This window comes from Heliconius melpomene, chromosome 7 (assembly GCF_056956725.1).
Source record: "Heliconius melpomene rosina isolate 202511_hmr_F chromosome 7, ASM5695672v1, whole genome shotgun sequence".
Lineage (NCBI taxonomy): Eukaryota > Metazoa > Arthropoda > Insecta > Lepidoptera > Nymphalidae > Heliconius > Heliconius melpomene.
This window is the reverse complement of record NC_140395.1, coordinates 8058558-8086334: the sequence shown is the minus strand read 5'-3', so window position 1 is coordinate 8086334 and position 27777 is coordinate 8058558. Positions and strand designations below refer to the sequence as shown.

Here is a 27777-nt window from a genome sequence, read left to right as displayed (position 1 = left end):
AAGCTTTCTGTTAAATTAGGGTCTTTTTAATAGCTATTTTAGTTGAGCATTTGAAAGTTTCATTCAATGTATTCTTTTGTTAGTGATTAATGTTTTAATAGGTACCATTTACCTTCTACTTCTTTAAGTAAAAGCGTTAATTGTAATTAAGAATTAAAAGTTTAATGTTTTAATATAACACATTCTTTCCTTAACGGCGAAAAATACTCGTTATTCTTATAAATAATATTCTATATAATTTTCAGTTCTTTATCACGTGACGCAATAACCGAAGAAAAATGCAGCAAATCACTGCCTGAAAGTGAACGTATGGGAATTCGTCGTTTAGCTCTGGGTCAACAGAGTCTACCCAGGGAACCCTTCAGTCGTCAACTTACTATGGCCTCTAATATTTTAACTAGCTCCTCCTCTGATGACTCCTCCGATGAGAACACCTGAGTGCCCCGCCGTGGTGATCAAGATAGGTTACCACTTCTTAAATATAGGACACTAGAGTGAGTTTGTGTGTAATGTCTCAGGGTGATATATTGCATTTGCAAGATTTTTTGATGATATCGTTTTTTTTTTATGTAGAAATAAATGAATTATCTGGAAATTTGTTACGCGGTTACAGCAGTTATTTTTAAGTCGTCCATGAAAACAGTTAAAATGGTTTTCATAACAGCCCATAGTCGATAAATTTATATTTATTTGTTTCATTGTTAATAATTGAACGTTTCATGCATTTAAATCTACAAATTTTGCTTTAATGTATACGTTTTACATAATTTCGATTAAAATCTTACTAACTTGTATTCAATGACCGTTTTATGTTTTGGAGTTATTATGGCTGCTAGTATTGAAACTTATCAGTATTTTTCTATGCTCTTTTAATAAATATTTAATTGGTGATATTCTTTTAAATTGAATTGTAATATCTATGTATAGATAATATTTATGTATGTAGACATGAATAGGTATGGAATAAAGTAGAAAAGGTTTTTTTAATTTGTTTCAAATATGGCACCTGTTGCCAATGACAATACATAATAATAAATTAAATGTAAATAGTTTGTAATATATAACTTGTGTACATTTATTATTATTCTTTTTATTTTTCATACGCCCCAAATTAATATTCACTTTTTAAATGATTTAAGTCAACATTTTTTTTTTCCAAAATTTTAATTTCTTTAGTGGACTGCAAAAGTAATTTGAAAAAAAAAATGTTATGTTAATACTTGCTAGATAATACTTACTGTCATTGGCAATGTGACGTCACTATGCCATTTGTATAAAAAGATACGATTTTAAGATACCACTAACTACAGCTAAGTTAAAGTTAAACTATGATATTGAAGGTGTGCATAATAAATATAAGGAAACGGGGAAAATGCGTACATGGAATCAGAATAAAAGCACAATTTTAGATGTGAGAAAATATCGATTGGTACCTATAATATGGAACATCCTGTAAAGAAGCCTCCCCTCGCGAGTTGTGTAAATTAACGTAACTTATAATAAGACAAGATATTGCTTTAATGTCCATAGTGTGTCTATGTTAGAAGACCACCGTTAATTACTATACTATGCTTGTAAAAACATTAGATACTTAAACGTTGAATTGTTACTAGGATATTGATTTGTACTTACATACTTATACTTAGATAAAGAAAGTAACATTAAGAAATATTTTTAAGCCATTTAGTACAATAATAGCGCTAGATCACTTGCAATGGTAGTGTACCTTTTTTTTGTATTTTGTAGTTCAAAATTAGCAAATAAATAAGTATGTTCCTTAAAAGTATATCATATACCAACCACACTTAGTCTCAACATGGGCCTAGAAGTTTTTGGTATAATCTACTTCTATGTATTTTTTATAATCATAATTTGTTTTCCTTTCAACCTTGAAGTTATTGGTTGTTAACGTTGGTTAGAAAGGCTAGTGATATAAAAATCCATGAAAATATTTTACCGCTTGGAAAAGATATAAACGTTTTCTTATGTAGTGTTAAAATAAGTACCTAATAACCTATATTTATATTTTTGTATGTGTGCACATTTTATACTCATTCATGTGTCGTAAGCTTACTTTATGCTTAGGTTTCTATTGAAAATGTTAAATGAGTACAATCTAAGCAATTGTTTAATTAATCCTTTTTATCTGTGGTGGGCTTATATTCAAAATGTTCGTGAAGTGAGAACGTCAATTGACTTCATCCTAATACAACTAATTTACTAAAATTTTAATGTCTAGCAAAATTTTACAACGGCAAAGTTTCATTTTATTCTTATCTACTTTATTTTTTTTTACTCACGATCGTCACGAGAGTTGTGATATTGTAAATATAATTATGAACTAACTTATAATATGTTTAAAGGTACCTAGTTAAAGACGTTGAATTTGTAGATAGAGATTTGACAATAGAGTAGATTAATTTTTTAAGCACGTATAGTGTGAATTTTCTATAAATATAATCAGTTATTTTAAACCAAAAAATACTGCTAATATAATGAAAATGTTTTTTATTATTAATTTAATACTTGCTTGTTTGTTCTAAATTACCTAATATACCAAAGGCTATCATGCCAACGCAGAAAATATTCTAAATGTATGAATATAACACCTAAAATATTTGATTTTATATATTTTGTTAACATTTTCTAAAACTCTATTAAAAATAAAAGAAGAAATCCTGCTTTATTCATTTTTATTTCAACTTTATTAAACAAAATACAATTAAAACTAAGCTTTCCACGAACTATGGTGTGTCAATTGAAAATAAATAGTGCCTAGCTTAGATAACAACAGCTCATTGTTTTAGTAATGTTGTACTTAACATTGTTATATTATTATAATATAGATAATAGAATGTAATTTTTTCTTTGGAAAAATAAATATTATTAACGAAAAATTGTATTTTTAATCTTATTCTATAAATTTTGACATTTACATATATTGAATATATTTTAATTATATAAAAATATAAGCAGTTTTATAACCACATAACTATAATGTAAATACATATACCTAAGTAACATTAGGTACATAGTAGCATCTTAATGGGCATTAATATTAAATACTTATTTACTTATATGTAAATATTTTAACCTGTTGTACCTGTAATCTGGCACTCCGTTCTGGCTTCCCCTTCATAAGTCTCGTAAACAGATAAGGCTGAAAAATTAATTTGGTAGTAACCGTGTGAAAAGCCATTCTACCTTATTCTAGCAAATTGTATTGCCATTTTTAAATAGAATTCATTAATAACCATATTTAAAGATTTAAGCATTTTTGAGTCTTTTGGAAGTAAAAATAATCAATCTATGATTGTTTGCTTACAAATAATGTTGCACAAAGAAAAAATGTATATATATGAAATTGTTTATGTAATTTTTGTTATTGCTATAAAAAAAGCAAAAATGATAACTGAAGAACTAAAAAAACTAAAATTTTATACACAATTTCAAAATTTCGCGCCAAGAACTTTGCACTTGTTTCGTAAAATCTTCCCTAGATGTCGTACCTTTAATATTTGACGTACAGAGGCATAACTATTATGTTATTACCGAATAATTATTTTGTAATAATATTTATTGTTTTGTATAAAGAGCTATATTTATATAATATTTTTTATTTCAAGTTATTATGTGTATGTCATTTTATTTACAATCGTAATTATTAGTCACGTGACATGCAAAACGTAGAATGAAATATATATTTTATCTGTAGTCCGCTAGCTTGCCCGTGTGCTTGTTGTCTTGTGGTTTTTCTTCCTGTTTATAATTTTCATGAAAAATAACGGAAAATGTCGCATAACTGTAAAAGCTCCTAGTGAATAAATTTAATATTTAATGATTTACGATTTGCTATATGATTGATTATTTATTAGTGTACAGTGTTATGTGCTGCAAAGTTATTAAGACGAGAATGAAACATACTTTTGCTCTGTAGTTAATAATATAGAACGGTAAGTGTCATTGAAAATAAATAAATAAATAAATAATAAAACTCTAAAGACAAATGGTATTAATTGTACTATCAATATACTAGCCTGGAATACAAAAGTATTCATATTGTTAATGGTGCCTTTCTAATATTGTTTCAATGTTATTGTTTACGACATTAATATAATGTAAAACATGTACGAAATTTACTATGAACTTAAATACACGTATGTTTTAGTAGGAATCTTCTTTTTCACCGCTTTAATAAAAAAAATCTATTGTTCGTTAGTTATCAAGACTACTTGTAATCTTATCAAAGTAGCTATCAACAAGTGTGCATCCTTATTTTTCTTTTATTTTAAATGTTTGAAGCCGGCAACGTAATAATTAAATAGTATTTTTAATATTTAATAGAAATCAAATCATACAGAATAGTAATATTGAAGAAAAAAAATATATAACAAGTTATCAATCTGTTATCATAATATAATCAATAAAAAAATATTTGTATATATTATGAAATGAGAATATCTTGTATTTTGTCCTCACTTTCTGCCGAATTCTGGAGGCATTGCATGTTAAGTGGCAGCCCCCAACACAGGACTTTGCCTCGACACCAAAGCGAAGAAATGGAAATATAAACATACTTAAATAAATATTTCTATTATATTCAAACACATTATTATTAATTCTCAATCACTTTAATGACAATGATTTTTATGACAAGAGCATTATATCAACTTACCCTACCTTACTATTACTTTTATTATAAAAGTGACATAAGTTGTGGGTATTATTAAAACCATATCATGCTATGTCTTGTTATTAAAATAAGTCCCAAAATAATACTTATAAAACTTAATTATATTTTCATGGTAGATGTGTATAAATTTTGTAAATAAATAACATTGTTATTTGTAGTCAAGATGGAGCATGCAGATTTGGTTGCGGAAATGGTGCAAGTTGAGCACCTTACAACTCAGGAGAGGCTGCATCTAGCGAGACGGTAAGCCTACATTTACATTAATATAATTATTTTTTAATGATTCATTTATGTGATATTACTAGATATATTTAATTAGATTATAATGTTAAATGCTTATTACATACATGTCTTTATATATCTTATGCATTCTAAAGTCATAGGGGCTTAGTGCAGGTGCAAAATGATTCAAAAGTACAAGAAAATATTAGAACAATAAGAAAACATTTATATAAAAAAAAATTAAATTAGCTTTTTGTACGCATAGCAGGATATGCAGAGGGAACATAGTTAGTGTTAACAACACACTGTGTTCTCCACAAAATTCTGGTGGTTGCATGCCATTAGTCCTGTTACATATTTGTGACCTTACACCATGATTGGCGTCAATTTATGATACTATTTTTAATGTAAAATACTCCATGCTATCTAACATTTCACCTTTTTTTACAATAAGTCGTTGCTTTAAAACAATTATAAGCAATGCTTGATACAGTGCTTTTAATTGTTTAATGTTATATTAAACTGGATGTGGTCCATCACTTTGATTTCTTGGATGATAAAAATAAATATTTAATATTTTTTTATAATTTATAGACACAATGTATCAAATTCAAACAGAAACAGAGGTCAAAGTTTTCTGATATTCTGTTACAAAAACTGTAAAGCTAAAACAAATTAATGATTTGACTATTATATATGAACATTTTGATGGAACATTGATTGGTTACATTAAAGGTGATCTTTAAAGCTCTTTAACTTTATACAATTGACACTGATGTTACCAAGGTCAAGTGACTTAAGATATCATTGTATGCTTTTTCAAATTTTAAACAATGTATTTATTATTCTTTTTTTTTTAAATAAATGTAGTGATCTTTCTCTATGATCCAAACTAATCTCCCTCCCATTTTTGTTATTTGTTGTATGTGTAAAGCAACAAAAAAGGTATAATCAGGAATGCTTACACTCTAATGCTCTTCCGTAATAGTAATTCAGTGTAACTAAGAGCTGATAAAATTGCAAAAGTGACTGTAAATAATATAGGCCTTTTTTGTGCAATATCTTGCCGTATATTGAGATTAAGGCTGTATTTATTGCATGTCGTTAGTTGTTTTATGACTACCGTTTTTTCTCTCACTTTCACTGAGACCAAGCTCAAATATTAAACATTGCTGGTATTTATAATTTGTAGATGTACCAATTAAAATAACACTTGAAAAGTGTAAAAAATTAATTATAATATGTATTAAGAAAGAGATAGTTGATAGACTAAAGTGCTTTAAAATATTATGAAATAATACTATAGTTACTACTATTTCATAATATTTTTAAGTAAGTATATTATTTAATTATGACATATTTTAAAAAATATTCTTTAAATTACTTATTCAACAAACATATCGTAAGTTAAGACATCCTCTCTTCTCTCTTCTCTTATTTGATTTGCTGGTTTATGGTATTGCCATATATTTTATTGTACAAAAAAATGGCGAAAAGAGGGGAACGGAGTGTCTTAACACTATGTTCCCTCTGTCTACCTTGCTGTGTGCGGGTTTGCGGGATGCGGGAAAAAAAGGGTCAATTGTAAAAACATACTTGTGTAAAGTGTTTCTGTCACCTCATCCTATATGATTAGTAACTGCAGCTTACTTTCCAATGATGCAACAAATACTACAACATCGGGCTAATTCAAACTTTTCTTTCATGAATCATTCCATTATGATAAACTTTCATTTGAGGAATGATTTTTATCTTAACATGCATGTTTTTTGCATCTTTTTTTTACTAATACGGTTTAAAAAAGCTATTGATCAATGATTGTGACGGGTGTTGGGAACTCCCGTCGTAAGTAACTTATGCTTAATGTATGAATGTGTATATTTTTGGTCGAAATCGAAATTATCACCATTATTGAACACTGACGTCTCAATCTATGATCCTTAAGATTTGTGTTATGTCGAATATAACATCAATGGCTTGACTTCTTTGTATGCTGAAAGTGCTGACTTCATATCAGAGATATGAAGAAATTAACGTATTATGTTTCTTCTTTAGCAATTGAAGACTTCTCCATTTTAATAATTAGGCAGTAAAAACCTAGGAACCAGTCTCATACATATCAAGGACCTAAATTATTCCAAAGTTTTTTCATTCAATATTGTAACTCATATTCTTAGTTCCTACTTATTTTAAAATTTCTTATAACACTGTTGTATTTAGTAAAAGTAAAGAGGCTTTATTTTTATCTTGAAAGCACGCTATATAAATCTTGATCAGTGAGAGAAAATGCGAATGTTAACTGACCCACTTTTTATTCCTTTAGAATTGATTATTTTGTACTATTCACGTGTCAGCTAATACTTTTAATAGTTATTACAGTTATAGACTTATCTAGTGTTATCGAAATATCAAATGTCAAATGTAGATATAGATGAAATATTAAGGCACTGTTTAGCCGTTTAAGATTACGAATGTACGAGATACGAGAATAGATATCTTGGTTCTTAACAGTTGTTTTACCATGTTATAGGCTAATCGAGTCTGTAAATGCTTATATATTAAAACTATGATAGTTTTAGCTAACGTAATTCTTTACGTATGTATAAAGCATTTATAAACACAGAAAGACGATTTAGTTCCAAGAATGTAAAAAATATATATGTATAGACATGAGTGCGATTCATTGTGAGACATGAATTAAAATATTATTCAACTTATATTTAAATTAAAAGAATGGCATTTTTTATAACTTTTATTCTTTTTCATTATAAAATGTGTAGGTAGGTACCTATTGACGTAGTAAGTGAAACTGTTTTCACTTTTTATGATTGCATGCGAACGAACTGTTAACCCATGCGGGATTAAGCGTTAAATGTAAAGCTTCCAAGGAAATTGAAATATGACTAATTGCGTATTCAAATAAGTAAAAAAATACACGTAAATATGTGACACTATCATATCTTTAGGATATTATTCTTTCATCAACTATTTTTGTAACAATATTAATATTTAAAAGCTTTTAAATAATGGAACGGAGTGTTTTAACATTATTTAGTTCTCTACTTAGGCTGCTGTGTGCGGGATACAGCGTGAAGCTGATTTTTTTAAAATAATAATATTGTTTGAATTTAAGGGTAACCTATATTCAAGCAATTAATTTGGCCAATGGTCGTATTCGTCTATGAGCCTATTTTTTATGATAATACTGTCAATGTTTCATTTTATAGAATAAACACAAAATAATTATAATAGCATTCTCACCGCTAATATAAATAAATGAAGTGCCTAGGTAGGTACTGTTATCTAATACGTGCATCTCAGATCTAGTTTCTCGTCACTGTCTTACAGTTATCATCAATGGAATTTTACTCCACATAATAAGGAATATACTTATTTTAAGAAACAAACTTTATATTATATATGCACGGCAATTTAGCATATGTGATTATAGTATGTGCCAATTGAAACTCAATTGTCACAATCGCAGTACGAAGACTTGGTACAAGAACACATTTATTTATAAATCACTCAATATAACGCTAACGTTTAAATCACGATGTCTCACTTCATGTCTTTGCTAGGTAATAAATTTTCAAAGCAAATTTTTGTTGGCAGTCGCATCTCGTGAGGCAAAGGTATACCAGATTGTGAAAACTACCTATATATAAAACTTTTCGATATAATGTTACAGTTAGTGTACGAAGTTTTGTAAGTGCCCCAGATTTGTAGACGTAAGATTTAATAATATATTCGTATCCTGGACCTGACGCTGACGGCACACGAGTGACCCCGCTCCATAACCAGTTTCAGCCGCGACACGTTTGAATGTATCTATAGCTTTTAATTTTACAACACAAATGTGAAATAATAAAAAAAATAGTTTAAAATTATAAATCAGCTTCACGCTGTATCCCGCACACAGCAGGGTAGGCAGAGGGAAACTAGTGTTAAGACACTCCGTTCCCCACTTTCTGCCGAATTCTGGAGGCCCTGCGTGTTGAGTGGCGAGAACTCAATGCCGCGTTTTGCCTCGACACCAGAGCGAAGAAATGGAAATATGAACGTAAATAAATATTTCACTTGCTCGAGTGCGGATCGAACCCACAACCGTCGCGTTACAGTCACACCCTTGTGCCGCTGCGCCGCGACGTCCTCAAAAATAATAAATATCATTTTAATAATATTATTTGTAACGGAACTCTGTCAAAATGCAGTGCTCTAGTTTTCCATTTCAATGAAGTGAGTGTTTACGGTTATTTCAAATGATTAAATTATACCTAAGCAGTTATATATAATACTACATGAATAGTAATATTCAACGTATGCTTTTAATGTAGTTTTGGGTATTGCCATTTTTAGTAATTTATTCCATTACTAAATAACATAACATTTTATATTATATATCTTTTTATATTGCATTTATCAGGGTAGGACAGGGAGTCTAAGTGTTAAGAAATTCCGCTCCCAAGTTTCCGTTGAATTCTGAAGTTTGGACAGCGAAGAAATGAAAATAAATATAAAATTTCCTAAAGTTGGAATCGAACTCGCGACCTGTCGTGTTTACAGGGACACGCTTGTGCCCCTGCGCTACGATTGGTCTGGAATTATAAATGATAAGCTGTTATAATATGTACTTATTAAATAAGTCTAAATAAAAAGTGCAATTCAGCTAGGCAAGCATTTTTTGCTGCGACCTTTACGCCTGTTACTGTAACAATACCTACTTTAGGCATTGACGTTAATCTGTTTTGTCCAATTAGCGGTAAGTATTTAATGTGTATGATATGAAATTTTAAATGTGCAATTTGCGAAATGAAGCCTTTGAAGTAGAGTAATAAAATGTTAAATATTTTTTAAAAATTTATTTTACAATTATTAGGACATTGAATGCGTAAATGATCGTATTTACTAGTAGAACTAAAAATTATAATATTAAACTTTTTTTAGTGATGACTATGAACTATGAACAAAATTTTATATATATTTAAAACGATCTCAATATTTGATAACGTCGGCATTTTAAACGCATTATTTTAATATCTTTTTTAAAAAAATGTTTTTTTTTTTAATAATTATTTGACAAAAAAAAGAAGATATTGTACACTTGACGCCTATTTATTTTTGACCTATATTTTTTCTATATTTCTTTGTGTAATAAAATTAGTTGCAAATATATTACACATTTCTAAAGCCTTACGTAGATGTAGCCTTTTAATTAAGTATAATCTTAGTCGTATAAGATCACTTTTATATCATTTAAATGTCAAGTTTATTACTTAATACTTGTGTTTCCTATTATAGACGTCGAATGCAACAACTTAAACTATGGCAGCAGCGGGAGAAGGAGTGGGCGAGGGCGAGGGCGAAACGAGAGAAGAGCAACAAACGCAGCATATACTTTAGCGATAGCGTCATGCTGCTGGAAGCCGCCGCGAGGAACGATATCGATGAAGGTGATTACTGTTTACATATACATATATACATATTTAATAAACGTTGGTTTGCCTCTATAGAATCTCAAATAGCGTGATAAGAGCTTGCATTTGTAGTAAGTACCATGTCTTATTATTTAGTATTATTATTTGTCAAAACTCAACAAAGCTAGGGAAAGTAAAAAGCGTGCAAAATCGGCCAAAACAAAAACTGCGCCTGCTATAAATATTCAGGTCATGAACATTCTTAAGGCGTACATAATGACAGGTAGTCAGAGTCAGAGTTAAATCTTAAATGAGGTATTTACGAAGTTTGTTTAAGAAATGCAGGCTGTATCCAGCAGGGTAGGCAGTGGAAACCTAGTGATAAGATTCTCCGTTCCCCTAGTTTCGGTGAATTTTCGAGGCATTGCGTGTTTAGTGGCGAATCTCAACGCCGTTACCAGAATGAGGAAATGAAAATATTAAATACTTCATTACCCCGAGAAGGAATCGAATCCACATTCACAGCGTTTCCGCACGTACGTACGTTTAGTCGTACGCTTGTCACGACAGCTTCATATTATGACTTCATCAAACGTTTAAGGGTTTTTATATTTATAGTTACATCAGCACAATATTAATATATTTTTAAATTACGTCAACAAGCTTGTTGTGAGTTTAATATATATATATATATATATATATATATATATATATATATATATATATATATATATAAGTAGAAGGTCAGTTGCTTATGTTGAATTATTTGAAAAATTAAAAAGCTAACAGTATTTGTTTTCTTTAATATATGTAATTAATTAATAATATGTGTACTCGACGATTCTAAAGTGCTTATAACAGTCTATTTGAATAAAGAATATTTGGAATTTGAAGTTTGTGAAGATAATTGTTTGTTCCACTTTCAAGCAAAAATTACTGAACGGATATAGTTGGATTAATGAGCGTACAACAAAATTTACGACAGCCGTTAGGAATGACTTCATCGAGCAAATTACAACATTTGTTTTAAAAGGAGCTTCTTCATAAGAAACACCCAATGCTGCTTATATAATTTTATTCCAATTTCCTTTATTATTTATTATCGATATGATTAGATTAACATTAAAGATAGGAGAAGACAAATCACATAGTTACGTAGTGTACCATAATATATTCTAAAATTTTATGAATATAAAACCCGTATATTTTTATAATATTTTCTAACTTATGTTCCTTTTATAATGCTTTATGTGGAAATTTTTAGAAATAAAAAATATCTTTATAAATTCCACTTAGAATAATCATAGTTTACAAATGAAAGTGAAAGATGTTCACTTTCATATATCTAATTTGTGCTCTGTTGGTGTATGGAATAAAATTATGATATTCCGTTAAGGCTCGTAATGTTGTCTATTAATTTTATATTAAACCACTGCGACGGTAGTTAAGGTAAATTACCGTCGGCAATATAACGCGATGTAGAAAACAAATTAAACCACTCCCTTACTTTTATGAAGTAGATACAGAAATTCAAAATTTATTTCTTATCAGCTTCACGCTGTATCCCGCACAAAGTGGGGTAGGGAGATTGAATTTAGTGTTAAGATATTCCGTTCTCCACTTTCCACCGAATTCTGCACGCATAGCGTGTTAAGTGGCGGAACTCAACGGATATGGAGTACCTACTTTTAAATGAATTACATCTATAAACCCTATGTTCCTTATTGGTAGTTTTGATATGACTGTTACTAGACAGAGCAGACTCGTCAATTATTTCTTTTCTAACTTCTTTTATAATATATAACAACAAAATTCAAGGCATAAACTTCTCAACATTTTAGCTTAAATGCCCATCTTAATAAACATAAAAAAATTGATAAACCTAAATTATTCTTTTCAGTACGAAGACTACTAGCACGCGGTGTAACACCAGACGCAACCAACGAGGATGGGTTAACAGCTCTTCACCAGTGCTGTATAGACAATAATGAAGCTATGATGCGACTCCTTCTCGATCACGGTGCCAACGTAAACGCTGAAGATAGCGAAAAATGGACACCGCTACACGCGGCGGCTACTTGTGGAAATCTGAACTTAGTAAGAATATTAATACAAAGGGGAGCAAACTTATTGGCTGTGAACGGCGATGGAAACATGCCGTACGATATTTGCGAAGAAGAGAGGACCTTGGATGCTATAGAGAGCGAAATGGCAGCCCGGGGGGTGACGCAAGGACTGATAGATGAGACCCGATCTGCTACTGAAATGCAAATGTTATTGGATGTCGATCAGTTAGTCAAGCAGGGAATGGATTTAGATGAGCGTAGAGACAGCCAGGGTGCTACTTTGGTAAGTTTATTTACTACTTTTTTTTAAAAATAATCTGTTTATTTTTAAAGTCGATTTGAAAACATATTACATGCTTACAGCCTAGTTTTGTTGAGATCTTAAAAATTTTGGCATGAAACTAGAAGTGCTGAAGACTTAAAATTTTGTTTTGTTTTGTAATTTATGAGAAAAATAAGTATTTGCACAGCTAAATCATCATGTTTACTCGTTTTGTTTTTTTTATTGTTATGTTCATTACGGCATTCCGTATGAGGAGAGACCATCCTCTTAGACTTTTAGCACATGCACGCTGTCTATACTTATAAAAATATTGTGACTGATATATAACATCTATTACTGGGGACATTTATTAATGTAATAGAACCCAAACAATGAATTTTATTTTTTTGTCTGTTAGTCTGTGCGTTAGTAGTTCTAGCGGGCGAAGCCGCGAGCGGGTCGCTAGCTATAAATTCACGTGTAAGACGTCACACGTGTCACTTAGCTAATAACCAGCAGAATAATATCAATTGGGTTTGAAATTTGAATCGCCACGTATATTATATTTCTGTGTAGGTATTTGTTCAAGTGTTGAAATTGCTTGTGATGCAATTGTTTACGATGATTTCCTGTCAGTTTCAGCTTCATTAATTGCGTGATTTATGAATATTAGACATGTCATCTATACTTACATATTACATGTCCGTATTGTATAGTAATATATGTATGTTATGTTATTATAATTTATTCTTTCTAGTTTCTATTATGTTATAATACAGTGCGGAATACTTAACAGATATTTTGTATACGTATTCCATACTATATAGAATATTTAGATCTCACAGTAATATCTTTATTTTATTTGTTTTAAATGATGTTTTTTATCACTTTTTATATGATAAGAAAGCTTTAAAGCTTTAAATACATATTTTTTTATTTTTTAGCTTCACATAGCGGCGGCCAATGGCTATATGAAAGTAGTGGAGTATCTTCTTGAGCATCGCGCCTCCACCGATGTAGTGGATCACGACATGTGGCAACCTGTGCATGCTGCTGCGTGCTGGGGACATGTAAGTATTATTTACGTTAAGATAGAGTGTAAACTACTTTTTAGAGAATGTCTTTATTTAGGCGCTTGAATATAAGTCTCACGCGTGCCATATAAGTCTCACGCGTGGTGATCGAACCCACAACAATTGCAATTACGTCAAACTTTGTGCCATTGCGGTGTTGTATTGCAGATTGTGTGTGATAGGATGTCAGCTTCACGCTTTATCCCGCACACAGTAGGGTAGGCAGGGAACCTAGTGTTAAGACACTGTGTTCCCCACTTTCCTCCGGATTCTGGAGGTATTGCGTGTTGAGTGGTAGGATATAGATAGGATGTAATTAGTGTTTAATTATACAGACGACTTTTATGCTTACTACTATTCAACAGCATGTGGTTAAAAGCTCGAGGGTGGTGAGTTCAATTTGGATTCGTGGGATTGGATTTGGATTCATTATTTTCATTTCCTCGCTCTGGTAAGAAGACAAAGCTTGCAAAGAAACCAAATTTTTAATGAGTGTTTTTTTCTTGTTGTAGTTAGAAGTATTAGAGCTATTAGTGCATTATGGAGCTGATCTCAACGTAAGGAACAAACATGATGAAACTCCCGCTGGTGAGTGTAAAATGAAATCGTATCAATATGTTTTTCATTTATTATTTTTTTATAATTATATTTATTGTATGTGAAATAAAGTTAAAATTGTTAGGTAGAAACACTATGTATTAATTACCTCCACTACTATTTAAGTTTTTGAGGATGGATGTATATGTTCCACTTTCACGGCAAAAGTAATGAATGGGCTTAGATGAAACTACAGGAATATGGCTTATATGTCAGAATAACATATAGGTTTCACTTTATGTAATGATTTTGTAAGATAATCATAAGCGGGCGAAGACCGGTTAAGATTAGCTAGTATTAAATAAAGTAATTTGACATTGTATATGTTGTTTATCAGACATATGCGAGGGGGGTGAGATACGCGGGCGCATCCTGCGACTGGCGGTGGAGCAGGAGGAGGTGCGGCGCCGTGCTGCCACCGCCGCCGGTGAGCGATTGCGCGCCGCCAGGCGGTCCTCCTCTACCGCCTCCACTAGCAGGTACTGACTGAACTTATCTGTGGGCTGCGTACATTGAAATTAGATTTAAATTTAGAATAAAATATTCTTATTTTTGATTGTTCACTACTTGAGTGAACAATGTGAAAAAGTTCAAAAAGCCTAAGCTTAGAGCGGCCACGACTTGTCAATCGTACTATATTTGTTTGTACTTTTAGAAGCCATCAACGACGTTTCGATGAGTTTTTGAGGCATTGCGTGTTGAGTGGCGGAATTCTACGCCCCGCTTTGTCTTGCTATGCTGAAATGAAAAATCTTATGTTTTCGACATTTTTATAAATATCATATATAATTTTTGTACCTATTATATATAGGTCTATATATATTCACACCTTGAGTTACATTATTGCATTTTTATATGATAATAAAAAGTATATCCTGATTTTACAAGAATTTCAAGAAAAAGCCGTTTCGCTTACACGTACACATCATCAATTTGGTGTTGGTGGTGATCTTAACGTACCTTATATAGTATAGTTTGGTTGCCTGTGCAGGGTGCGGTCGGTGCGCCGGACGTCGTTGCGGGAGAAGCAGATGGCGGCGAAGGCGGACGCGCGCGGCGAGGCCAGGCTGCGGGAGACGTTCGATTCGGCTGTTGATGATGATTATCAGGTATGAATTTATTGTATCTTTATTTTTAATTTATATTGTTTTTAGGGTAGCGTACTTCAAAAGAAATAAGAACTGACTGAGTCGGTCTTATCAATCAAGAGTTCTGTACCAATTTCTTGGGTGTAGATCACAACAGGAGTGCAACTTATAAAAGATGACGAACTTATGTTTGTGGTCGTATGCGCTCATTTTATATGATTAGATACCCATAAATAAGATATTTTACGGATTTTGATGTTGTTTCGATTGTAAGTCTACCTCCTGGCAAATATCACAATTGTTTTTCTCCTACAGGGTTTGATTACGCCGTGAATATCCTACAAAATGCAACAAAAACGATGCATAAAAGAACAGAAAGATGATTGTGTTGACTTAAAAGCTTTTTTTGGTGCTGCAAGTACTATAGACCCGAATATTTGATAATAATGCCAATATTATCAAATCTATAAATAAATCTAGAATAGAAAGTTATATCAAATAAATATGAATATAGCTTTTTTTTAGAGCAGATTGAAATAAAAGAAACCAATAGTGAATACTGCATTTAAATCGGTTAAGCTGCTTCTGAGATTAGCGTGAACAAATGCATAGACAAACTTACGAATATTTTAAAACCCATTGTTTTAGGTTCCATTACATTAATAAATGCCACCAATAATTAATAAATAATTAAATCTATTACAAGATCTCTAGTCTCTGGTATTTAAGGTACGCCCGACTTAGGGATCATCTACTATAATGTCATTTAAAAATATTGCTGGTGCATTTGACTCAAGACCCAACCCATGCCATACCCAGGCGCTCTTGGGCAGGTTTCGTGACAGAGTTAGTGTGCAAAATTTGTTTTTATTTTATTATCATAAAAAAAATCGTTTAATAAAAGTTGTAAGCACAATAAAAAATACGGTATATTAATTAGATTTTTTTCAAAAACAATGGACAAAAACTGAGAACAAAGCTGTCATAACAAAAGTTATTCTTCCTAAAAAGACCTATCCAATGATATATGTTTTATAGCTATTGGATGGTGGTCCCATCTGCCCATTGTTCTTTGCTGCAATATCGAACAAGATTTTGTTTGTGACGGGCTTTAAAGTAATCTTTCTATTTTCATCGACTCATCATTGCAAACTTATTATATGCTTCATGTTAACCATACATATAAGAAAAGTACTTTCTAATTCGATTTATAAAAAGATGATGATATATGGGATGATAAATATGTTTTTCTTAGTGTTTTACTTTTAGTAATATTATTGCAAAATATTTATAAATATACAAACTCGTAAAAACCACAATACTTTTTTCTATGTATAGTTCTTATATTAAGATTAATAAAATAAAATAAATGGACTGTGGTGCGACGGTACAGCGCCGACTGTATACGCGACACTTGTTGGTTCGATTCTCACTCAGGTGTTTGAATTATTTTTCTTTTCTCGCTTTATTAACAAGAGAAAGATTTCCCTCCGACTAAACAAAGTGGCCCGAAAATAACTTACTAACTTTAATTACTGAATGCAATAGGTAATTTCTTGTTGAGGTTTGTGTAGCATATTTTCGCAATCCAGTATGTTTATACAAATTAATGCGAGTAAACCACCGTCTCTAGTAATAATGGTATGGTACCTTAATTTGTTTTAGTTAAAAACTACATACTTTCCGCAAAATGGAAAATTAATTACTGTCCAACTACTCGTTTACTTCGTTGTACTCGTATATATGAATATGTAACGAAATGCTTATAATGTTACTCATAATATTATTGAATGGATTTTTTGTATTATGATTAACATATCAAAGTATGCTGCTTATGAATAATATTATTTTTTCGAATTATATACAAAAAAAAGAATATATTTTGTGAAATGTATGTTTTTCTGCTACTTAAACTAGTCTCATAAATAGACATAAATAGATAGATATTTATTTCCTAAGGTAGTATTTTTAGATTGCTTTTTCCTTCATATTTAATTTAATATCTATTAACTTAACACTATTTAATACATATTACATTACCGTATCTAGAGATAGAGATATCTGGACTTTACCTTTTTTTAGTAAATTTTTTTGTAAGTAAAATTTCTGAAGTGGACACGGACCACCCGGCCCCTCTTCTTCCTACGCCCATGTACCTATTACAATTACTATCTTACAATATTTACATACAGTACTACTATTTTACAATTTTTTATTTACAGTTTCTCTTTTGATAATTATTTTTGTAACTATATAGTATGAAAATAACCACTATAAATAATTTCCATATTAAATTTGAAACTGTTGACTTACTAACCTATTTCTAGTTTCACTGACTACGACTTTAGCACTAACCATTCTCATACTAGTTGATTTATTCATTCATAATATAGTTTAATTGCAAGTGTTTCCGTTTGTATAACATTTTAGCGGATCTGCGCGAGTAAATATTGAGATCTAGTTTAAAATTAATTGGCAGAAAGTATGAATTGTATAGATAGGTACATCGGTTCTATTCTAGATATTGTGAAAATTACTGTTATTACTTACTTGCATTGTTCATGCTTTATTATATATGAATTAGCTACAGCTTATAGCTTTTTTATATTAATTCGCTATATCTAACTAAGAAGTCTTAAGAGAACTCCGTAGGAAAATAGTGTTTTAGAAGCGGACATTATAATTCAAAGTAACATAATTGCTATTGTTGTTATAATAAATAATTATATATAATTAAAGTATTACGTGTGATGTTACATGTACCTAAACTATGTATGATTTTTAAATGCAAGAATTTTCTTTTATTATTTTTTTATGTTTTTATAAAATATGATATTTATAAAAGATACGATTTACTCATGTAAGTATATTATGCTATTATTAATGCTCCCGTACTTTCGCTGCTTTCTCGAGACCGGCGAAACTAATTAGACGGACTTGATAATTAATTGTTCGCACTGTCCTTACATCTCCTACGCAACGTTGTAACAGTGTTTTGTTTTCACAATAAACATTACACATACAAATAATGAAATAGCCTATTCTGATATTACTAATAATATAATTAAACATTTGTTATCTTCGCTCTCTTGATTATGTTAAGATCCGCTAGGTTATGCAAGGATTACATCCACCTTACATCTATAATATTGCTAGATTGGTTCATATCCGTTGTAATACTATTACAATGTACTATTTATTCTATGTAACATTTTTATATGACACAATGAATGATGTAGGTATGGTAAGGTAAGTATACTAAATGGCTGACAGTTCCTCCTTCTTAGTGAAAAGCCTTAAAAATGAGTTCTCTAAAATCTAAAATCTCTAAAATTCCTACGGAAACGGAATTTTTTTTTTAGATTTTCAGACCTTTATATTTTAGGGTCGTAAACTTCTTCCAATAAAAGTTACGGGCGAGGACTCGTAACGTCCTGTATATACATTTACCTACACATATTATGTATTCTTATGTTTTTAATGTTATATATATGCTTTTTGTGCAAAAACTACTTAAGTATTATACTAACATATAGTACACACATATACGTTACATACGTATATATTGCATAAATTAGTTCTCATTATATTTTTAGGTTCCTTAGAAAAAACACCAAATATGTCTTTATATTGTACTTTGCAGCTGGTTCACGACAGCGACCTGAATAGCACAGTTAATTGCTACTAGCGCAATCCCTATCTAAGACCTTGACGGGACATGCATGTGTTCATATTCAACATATTGTCACCAACGATTGAAAATAAATGTACAAAATAATTAAAATACAAGAAAAGAAGTGGTAAACAAGCATCTGTCAACACATAATGAAGATGATTTTATGCAAAGATTAATTTGAAATTTGACGGTGATAGCAATTAGAATGATTTAGCTGAAGTAAACACGACAGGCATTCGTTGCACGCACTCATCGACGACACTTCACGTATTAGAGTTTTCCCGCGATTTCCCTCGTCGCGGACGACGGGTTCACGCACCGAGTGAGCACGCGCAGTCTGTGCGGGTCTCCCGCGCACGCAGTCTACCGCCAAGATCTCTTCATGATAATGCATTACGATGTAGAAAAATTTTACCATTTGTGAATTTTCATTAAATTTCTATTGTTGGTGATTATTAGTTTTGTGGACATATTTATGGGATTGTGCCTTTGATTCATGAAAATGTCGCTAGATATAATGTTTTTGACTAATGACAACTTGCACCGCATGCGCAAGGATCCGCCGGTGCTAGGTCTTCGGTATCGGGTACGTTTGTTTGTGTGATGTAATATTTTTAATACATTTTTAGCAAATATTAGTTAAATTCGAATATATTTTTGTGTGTGATTAAATTATTTTTTTTATACCTCTCTTTCTAAAAATATTTATTTCTAGAATCAGCATGAAGTTTAGTAAAAGTTAGAAAATTTTAAAATTACTTGATAATTATATCGACTATAGCATTTTGATAGCATTTTATTAATTATTGGATAGACAAGGTTAATTACATAAGAATTCCAACTTTGTAGTATTTAAGATCTCACCTCCCACATACCGTCGCTCCTACGTAAATATCATTCATATCCCGCCAATGAAAACTCTGTACATTTCTTTCAATTTCTTTGTGTGGCTCTCGCCTCTTGCAATTTCATCTACACGCAAATTTGTTGTTGTAACCAAGAAAAAGTATATATTAAAATAGATATAAAAATATATATATAAATGTAGATATAAAAAGTATATAAGTAAAAGTAGACTCTCTGACTACCCCGCAGGGATAAAGCGTTAAGTTAAGTTAACCAAGAAAAGAATGGGCTTCTCAATTCTACTGTAAATTACATGGATGTTTAGTTCAAAACATTTAATTCTTTATTTATGCGTTACATAATTCTTTTTTATATTTGTGTAGTCTATTTGGAGATATAGAAGTTTTATTGTAACTAAATATACATTAAATGGTATGCAGGTCTTTAAAAAGTGATAGAAATACTACAAGTACTATGTGAACTAAACAGGCGTAAGCAGGCTTACTCATACAGTAAGATTAGGTACACGCCTATATTTTTGCGGCTAGGTGATTGTATTACACAGAAGTTTTTAACCGACCGACCTTGTTATACTTACAATAAACTTACTATTTACCGTTAATTTGTTTCGTATATTTTTATATTACTTTTTAAAATTACAATATTTAAGATGTTAGTTTAAAAATTGTGAGTTTGAAATCTTATTTCGATAAATATTTATTTATAAAAAATATAGTTGCTCCGATATGTAGTTCCCCGAACTGATAAGTGCAACGTAAGATACTACCACTCTACATGCATGTTTTTGTTTAGAAAAAATGAGATAAGACACTTTGCTTGTCTCGCAAATAAAGTAAACATAAGTAATATGAAGATCAAATACTACTGATGTGTATAGATTTTGTATAATACTAGCGGCCCGCTCGCGGTTACACCCGCCTGAACTATGTTATTATTAATTTCTGTCTCCATGACTACGCCCTAGTGACGTCTATGCAAAATTTGAGACTCGTAGCATTTGTAGTAACGAAGTTTCATACAAACTTTCGACCCCAAAAACAACCCCTTAGAAGTCGAATATTGCAAATTCCCGTCTTAGCGAGCACTTACGTCCTATAAGTAACTCCTATGCAAAATTTGAGATTCCTAGCACATGTAGTTTCTGAGATTTCGTGATGAGTGAGTGACCTTTCGATTTTATATATATAGATTCCACATAATAAATACCACACCAGTTAATATAATTTTGAATTATTTAACTGTTTGAATTACAGCGACATTTTTTCTATGGTGAAACGTATAATCGACCTTATTAATATTATTAAATGCTAAAAGCAATAAAATATACAGAGCATATCTAGAGGTACGGAGTGGCAACACAAAGCGTGCCGACTACCGCAGTGATTTCAAATTTAGGAAATATATTATTTTGGACATAAGTTATTGGATAGATAGAATATTAGAAGATATGAGTAATTTGAAATATTATATGCATATAAACTTAAATATAGGAAAAAAGATCGTCACGTGCGAGTCAAACTCGCCCAACGAGGGTTCCGAACCAATTTGCGGATTGTAGGTTAACGGGAAGTACAACTTATACACTTAAGTTTGCAGGCGTTTGCACTACGATTATAATTATTTTTCCTTTATTTGTATTGTAAGTTCTCAGTCCATTCCCAATTTCATAAGCCCATAGGTTTTGATTACGCGGTGAATTTCAAACAAAATGCAGCAAAAACGATGCATAAATGCTCGTATCTTTTGATTGCGTTGACTTAGAAGCTTGATTTTTTCTGTGCTCCAAGAGACATCATTTGTGAATATTTGATATAAGTTATTTATTCCTTTGAGGTACGCCCCTAAAAACGATGTGTTTTCGTTGCCTTGACAGGACGTACAATTAAATGGTATTATTTTTATTATGCTGGTCCGCAAGGGAATTTAATAAAAATATAGAAAAAGACAGTTTTGAGGCATTCAGTTCTACTTGAATTGTTTTGACATTGATTATTTAGACTTTTTTCATTACAGTAATTTTTGTGCATTTTAGATGTTATTACATGTATGTAATGGGTACATAATGTATTTAGCAGAAATTTTTACTTATTTCAGGGGCTGACGAACGGAGTAGAAAATGATCAGAATTCCACTAACATATCCGCTGATTTATCGCATACGCGCCTATCAATTAGTTCGACAGCGTCAAACCAAAGCTACGAGTCCGGAAACATGGATTACACGGTTCCCAAGCATCCTTACAATCAAAAAGGCGCTCATAGAACTGGCGATACCATAGATTCAAATGAAAACATAACGTACAATCAACCTAAAATAACAAACCCTCTGTTCGGAGTGAACGCCGCCTCGCACTACTCCCCCGGCTCTGTCCACGAGGCTACCAATGAAACGAAGCACTTCGACAGACTGCCCAACGGCGTGAGAAAAGCACCAGAAGGTCAAGATAACGAAGCATTCAAAACCGAAGACACAATAGACGGTATGAAAGAGATTGTTATGAACCAAAACCCAATCGCGATCGCGGAGAGCGGAACCACATACACCACAGACAATAATGGTAAAATCAATGTTCATGTCACCGTCATGATTAACGCAGGTAATTATATGCATCCTTTGAAATCTCCATTTCACTTAAAGCACCATAACATAACATGTAAGGCACAGTTTAACAATTTACTCGGTAATAGCACAGTGATGGTTTATATTGAAGTTTTTGGAAGTGGAAGAGGCCGTAAGGAACGAGGATGCATATTGAGGCAAGCGGTTATAGCGGTTATAGTAGAGCTGTAGCGCTAGTTGTGTGTTCTTGTGTTATGTTTTTTGTTATATTATTAATAATCTGGTTATTATGTACACTATATGCACATATGTTGTATACACTCTAGAAACTGAACTAACTGCACATTTAATTTTGAGGTAATTGTGTAAATAGTTTTGATATTATTCATATATGATTACAAAACTTTAATATAATAACTGGATTTTACTTGTAGAGCTGGGATGCATTGGTATCGTGAATGTTTTGTTTTTGTTGTAGTTAGACTTGCATGAATCTTTTTATACAATCTTGTCTTTCACTGTACACTGTCCGTCTGTTTATTTTTCCATTTCTTTATGTTATAGAAAGTAAAATTTAACACCAAAGAAATCGTATTTGTATAAAAAAAATAACAAATTACCACCAGTGACGTAACCAGTATATTTGACGTTGCTATTATACTTTCGTAAAACGTAGTATTGCTCTTGTGTATAGTAATATATAGTGTATGCACGTGAAAGTACGCCAATTAAGAAACACCACATTCCTGCACAGTTACGCTCATCTCGTAAGACTATATTTATAATTCCACTGTTTTTTACAAACAAGTCCATTAAGTTGCCAGTAGCGTCTTATATACGTTTAAAGTCGGTGCTAATTAAAAATGCACATAAAATTGCGATAATATAATAATAGCATGTGAAACAGTGCACGATGGAAGTCACCAAACGAAGCAACAAGCAGAAATTAGTCACTAATCTAATGTTTATGACAAATATTACAGGAACGTTAGCCGACTTGAAGAAACAGAGAGCACAGATAAGGACGAACGGAAGTCCAGTCGAGGGCAGTCTCAATTCAACGACAAATCACAGCTTGAATTCTATACCGGAAGTTCCGAAACAAGAAACACAAAAACAGATAAGTCCAACAGTAAATACTAATACAACAGTTCCGAGGTTCTCGGGGCACACTAGTGATGTGGTCGGTGACACAAAGTCTCACCGGTGTTGTGTTATAATGTAGGCACATCACTAGTATAACAATGTAGTCTGATCGTCATTCCAAAAAAATATATTTATTCTGTCTATTGTAAATTGTGAAAAATATATTTGCGAATCAATTTTTTTTATTAACTACAAATTATTTTTTTACCTTTAATTCTTGTTTACATTCGGCGTCATTATTTTAAAATATTTTTATCGTTTTTTCGCAAATATATAGAATTTTTTATTGTGGAATGAAAATTGCCATTTTTGCTCCCGAAGCAAGGGCTTGCCAATTCCCTACGGATGTGTGATAGTTTGTAAGAGCTCAATGGTTATGTACATAAACATATGGTTGCTAATGTTTTATATATATTGTAAAAGGTTTATTATATTTATGTCATTTTTATTTGTTAAACATTTGAAGCTGAAATCCTGAAATATTTGCGTTTTTTTCTTGCCATTAAAAACCGATTCAAAATTTTATACAAAATTGAAATGCAATTATTTCTATTAAAATAATTTGGCAATTTCTATTCTATTTTATTGGATCTTTGACTTTTTGCAAGCATAATAAAAAGTTTCAAATCATAATCTTATTTAATCTACAATATAAATGCAAGTAACTTTTATTGATATACTATTTCTGTATTTGATTTTGAACATGGATACTTTCAAAATACACATACACTCAACATTTATTAATTAAAAAAAAAGTCTTGTTACTTGGGTAATCATTTTAATTTTCAAAATTTAAAAGACTGCAGTATGCTAGAGATTACGCTGATAAATAATTAATTTAATTGGTCTTGGGTAAATATTGAAAAACAAGTTAAAGAATCGATTATAATTATTATCGTAATTTTTCCGTTGTAAATCATACTTTTCAATACTTGCTTACATGCCATTTGTTTTGAAGCAGCTGATAGTTGAATAGTATCAGGGGGCCATGGATTTTCTATGGTTGTGTGCATTTCAGCTATTTTAGTTTTTTTTTGTTTTAATTATAATAATATGTCACCACATTGTAGAAAGGCAGCTGGTAAATAATGGCCTCACTTTGGCGTAAACAATATATGATGTAGTTTTTAATATAACTTTTATACTATAATTTTACAATATACATACAATTAAAAAAATACATTTTTATATCACTTACAAGTCAAATAAATATATTATTATGATTAATGTGCATTTGTTACGTCATTGTGTATGTTTAATTTTAATCTTCGCTATCATTTTTTATCTGTTGAAATGTGTCTTTCTTATTTGTACATTTGTTTACTGCTGAATACTCTATGTGTGCCAATTTGTCTATGTTTCACTTTATATCTTATATACAAGTTATGTTAATTTACATAATTATATTGCTTGTAAGTCCCTTATGTAAACTATAAACCTTCCAATGTATGTAGGCAACCCTTAAAATCCAGTGTTCATTGTCTGTGTTAATCTTATAACAGCAGCTAAACATTCCATTAGACTTTACAAATATATTTATGTAAATAAGCTTTTTGAAACATATTTATCGTAATTATTAATCCCCATCCATTAGTAATTCATTCGTCCATATCATAGTCACTAGTATAGAATAGACTATTGTAGAGTTATTCAACAGGTACTTAAAAAGTACTTAAATATATAGGAAAAGAAAGTATTTAGCATTCCTTGTATTCGCCGTGTGGATACGTGAGGGTAGTTGCAAAGTGAGGAGCTCAGAGCAGTGCCTAGGACTTGCACATGCAACATGTAGGTTAAGGGGGGGTTAAGGAACCTTCAGAATGCGCATTAAACCTCATCTTCACTTTCCTCTAGACACACTTCGTGTGTTGCAAAATATAAGTAGAGACGCGGAACAAGCAAAGCAATATAAAATGGCCTTATAGATATCTAAGCACAAAATATTCTGATTGTTTTTTGTTTCTTACAGTATTATTTAACGGAAGCATTTTTACAGGCATTTTGTGATATATTTCATATTTGGAAAAAAAAATATTATATCAAAATCATAATTGTTATTACTCATTTATATTAGAACGATATTTTTTTATTATAAGTTTTATCGTAAAAACGTGTGTAGAAAAAGAATTACATTTTTATGCAATATTAACTTTTCTATAAAAAAATCTAAAAGTGAAAGTTTTAAATTTCACATCCTTTTTTAAAGAGAGTACTTTAATAAAAAAAGAGAACCCCAGTTGCATTTTGAAAATTCATAATCAATTATGCACCATATATTAAATCTTTTATGTTTGATGTTTATATTTTAGGTATTAATAAATTAATTAGTTTGGTCGATTCCTTAAACCAAAATGTTTGTGAACAAAATTGTGCAGAAGTTAGCCATTGAGAATAAAATTAGCCGTAAAGCGCCTTACTGTAAACGCGGCGATTGTAGGTTTGATTCTCAATTCGGGGGAATGAAATATTTAAAAAAAATATTTTCCTCGTTCTGGTAAATAGGCGAGCGCCGAGTTGAATTCCGTCAAACATATTAAATTCCATCTGCCTACCCTGCTTTGTTCAGGATACAGTGTAAAACAAAAGAAATAAATATAATTTTCAATGGTTTTCTCCTGACTACAGTGATTTATATTTAAAAGTAGTATCCTTCACGAGTGCCTCTTGTTAGTCTTGCCTTAAAGTATATTTCCTGTGAAACATATAAAATATAGTTTCGTATATAAATGTGTATTGTTGAATTTAAATCATTAGCTACATATACATTTAAAATCACTCCTATTTATGAAAATGTAAGATTCATTGTATATACGACTTAAGTTTTAATTATAAGGAAAGAAGGAAGTTCCATATGTTTTATTATTGATATATGTGTATAATTATATAATATTTAAATTGATATTTCACTTTTTTTTAAAGTAGCCTTGTCATCTTTGATCTTGCCTCTAATTTCGTTATATTTTTATTTACAAAAAAAATCCAATGATTTATGTTGTTATTAACTTATTATACAAAAATAAATGTTGAAAATTTATGATCGATTAAAAAAATTGTAGTTATAAATATGATTTTTTTAATTACATATGGCAACGCTACTTCTTTCTGCAGCTTTATAGCATTTACACCTACATATTTTAAATACAAAATGAGATCTTTATAAATTGTAATTGTTTCATACAGCACAAAGCCGTACTAAATAAAGAACACTTTCGCCTAATATACAGTTCTATATTAATTAATGCACAATAATATCTAGTAAGTAAATATATTAAAAAGCAGCCTATATTATTAAACATATGGATGTGAAAGTTACACTTTATAAAGATTCATTAGTGAAAAATAAGTCTATACATATCTTTATTGTATTTTATATATGAAGGAGGTTGTAAGAATAATATTTGTATCCATTTTAATGTAGAAGTGGTATATTCGTAAATTATTTATGTAGTATACTAAAGAAATTATTAATGTGATGTATAATTCCCTAATATATCTGTCTGTGTACTTATATTCTGCACTACTGTTTCAACGTGACGGTTGTCAGTACAAATTTATAGTAAATGTTTAATGCAGCTCAACCTGTTGTATATTCTACTCAAAGTTTCTACTATATATAGATTTATTACTATTAAAATTTTATCAAACCTAGTGACTGACTTTTGAACAGTAGTGTTTATATTGTAAGATGATTCCTAATTTACTTAATTATTATAAATAAACTGATTGTTTCAAATTGTTGTGTTTTATTTTATATATTGTATGCACGTTAGTGTCGTGATATCGTGAAACACTTAAATACAATGAAGATTTACAACATTGTTCGTTTTTTTTTCTTTAAATGACTTTAAGAGGGTATGTCATATTTTATGTATTTATTTTTTAAATAAATATCTACAAGATAGAGAAATTATGAACTTGAGTAATTTTCCACACGATTGTACATGCCCTAGAGTTATATTTAATTCACATAATAACCTGAAGTCCTGATTACGATACTACAACCCAACACTAAATCGATGGCAGTAAAAAAAGTTGCTTACAAACAAATATTTTGTTTTCTTTTATTATCTTCACGCTGCCGGAGTGATTCCGGATGAACCGGCGGAGTGTA

The 27777-nt window shown here is 30.7% G+C and overlaps 2 protein-coding genes across 14 annotated transcripts in view; both read left to right on the top strand.

Moving 5' to 3' along the window:
* Window positions 1-2897, top strand: part of Nhe2 (Na[+]/H[+] hydrogen exchanger 2) — a 29002-nt gene extending 26105 nt beyond the window's left edge. For all 11 annotated transcript variants that reach the window (XM_085188769.1, XM_085188771.1, XM_085188773.1 and 8 more), the window contains one exon: window positions 246-2897. In XM_085188769.1, the coding sequence (XP_085044895.1) occupies window positions 246-438 (193 nt within the window). In that variant the 3' untranslated portion in view covers window positions 439-2897. The remainder of the gene's footprint in view (window positions 1-245) is intronic.
* Window positions 2898-3703: 806 nt separating this feature from the next.
* On the top strand, window positions 3704-27399 carry MYPT-75D (Myosin phosphatase targeting subunit 75D). Of its 3 annotated transcripts, none has more exons than XR_014878113.1 (11): window positions 3704-3953; window positions 4852-4936; window positions 10217-10368; window positions 12233-12681; window positions 13605-13730; window positions 14246-14321; window positions 14668-14809; window positions 15322-15439; window positions 22056-22518; window positions 23504-25430; window positions 25465-27399. XR_014878113.1 is itself a non-coding variant. In XM_085187777.1 (10 exons), exons 2-10 carry the CDS (start codon window positions 4857-4859, stop codon window positions 23743-23745), a joined length of 1887 nt encoding a protein of 628 aa, XP_085043903.1. In that variant the 5' UTR covers window positions 3705-3953; window positions 4852-4856; the 3' UTR covers window positions 23746-27399. The 3 variants fall into 3 exon arrangements, 1 of the variants encoding a protein (XP_085043903.1); XR_014878112.1 differs by having other exon boundaries at window positions 3705-3953; window positions 22056-22557; XM_085187777.1 differs by having other exon boundaries at window positions 3705-3953; window positions 22056-22557; window positions 23504-27399.
* Window positions 27400-27777: the final 378 nt, after the last annotated feature.

Bases quoted from the DNA above. Each gene is read 5' to 3' on its own strand.
- MYPT-75D (XM_085187777.1), top strand. From the start codon at position 4,857: ATGGAGCATGCAGATTTGGTTGCGGAAATGGTGCAAGTTGAGCACCTT. The intron at 10,369-12,232 runs GTGATTACTGTT...TATTCTTTTCAG, and splicing joins GAGGAACGATATCGATGAAG to TACGAAGACTACTAGCACGC. The intron at 22,558-23,503 runs GTAATTATATGC...CAAATATTACAG, and splicing joins CACCGTCATGATTAACGCAG to GAACGTTAGCCGACTTGAAG.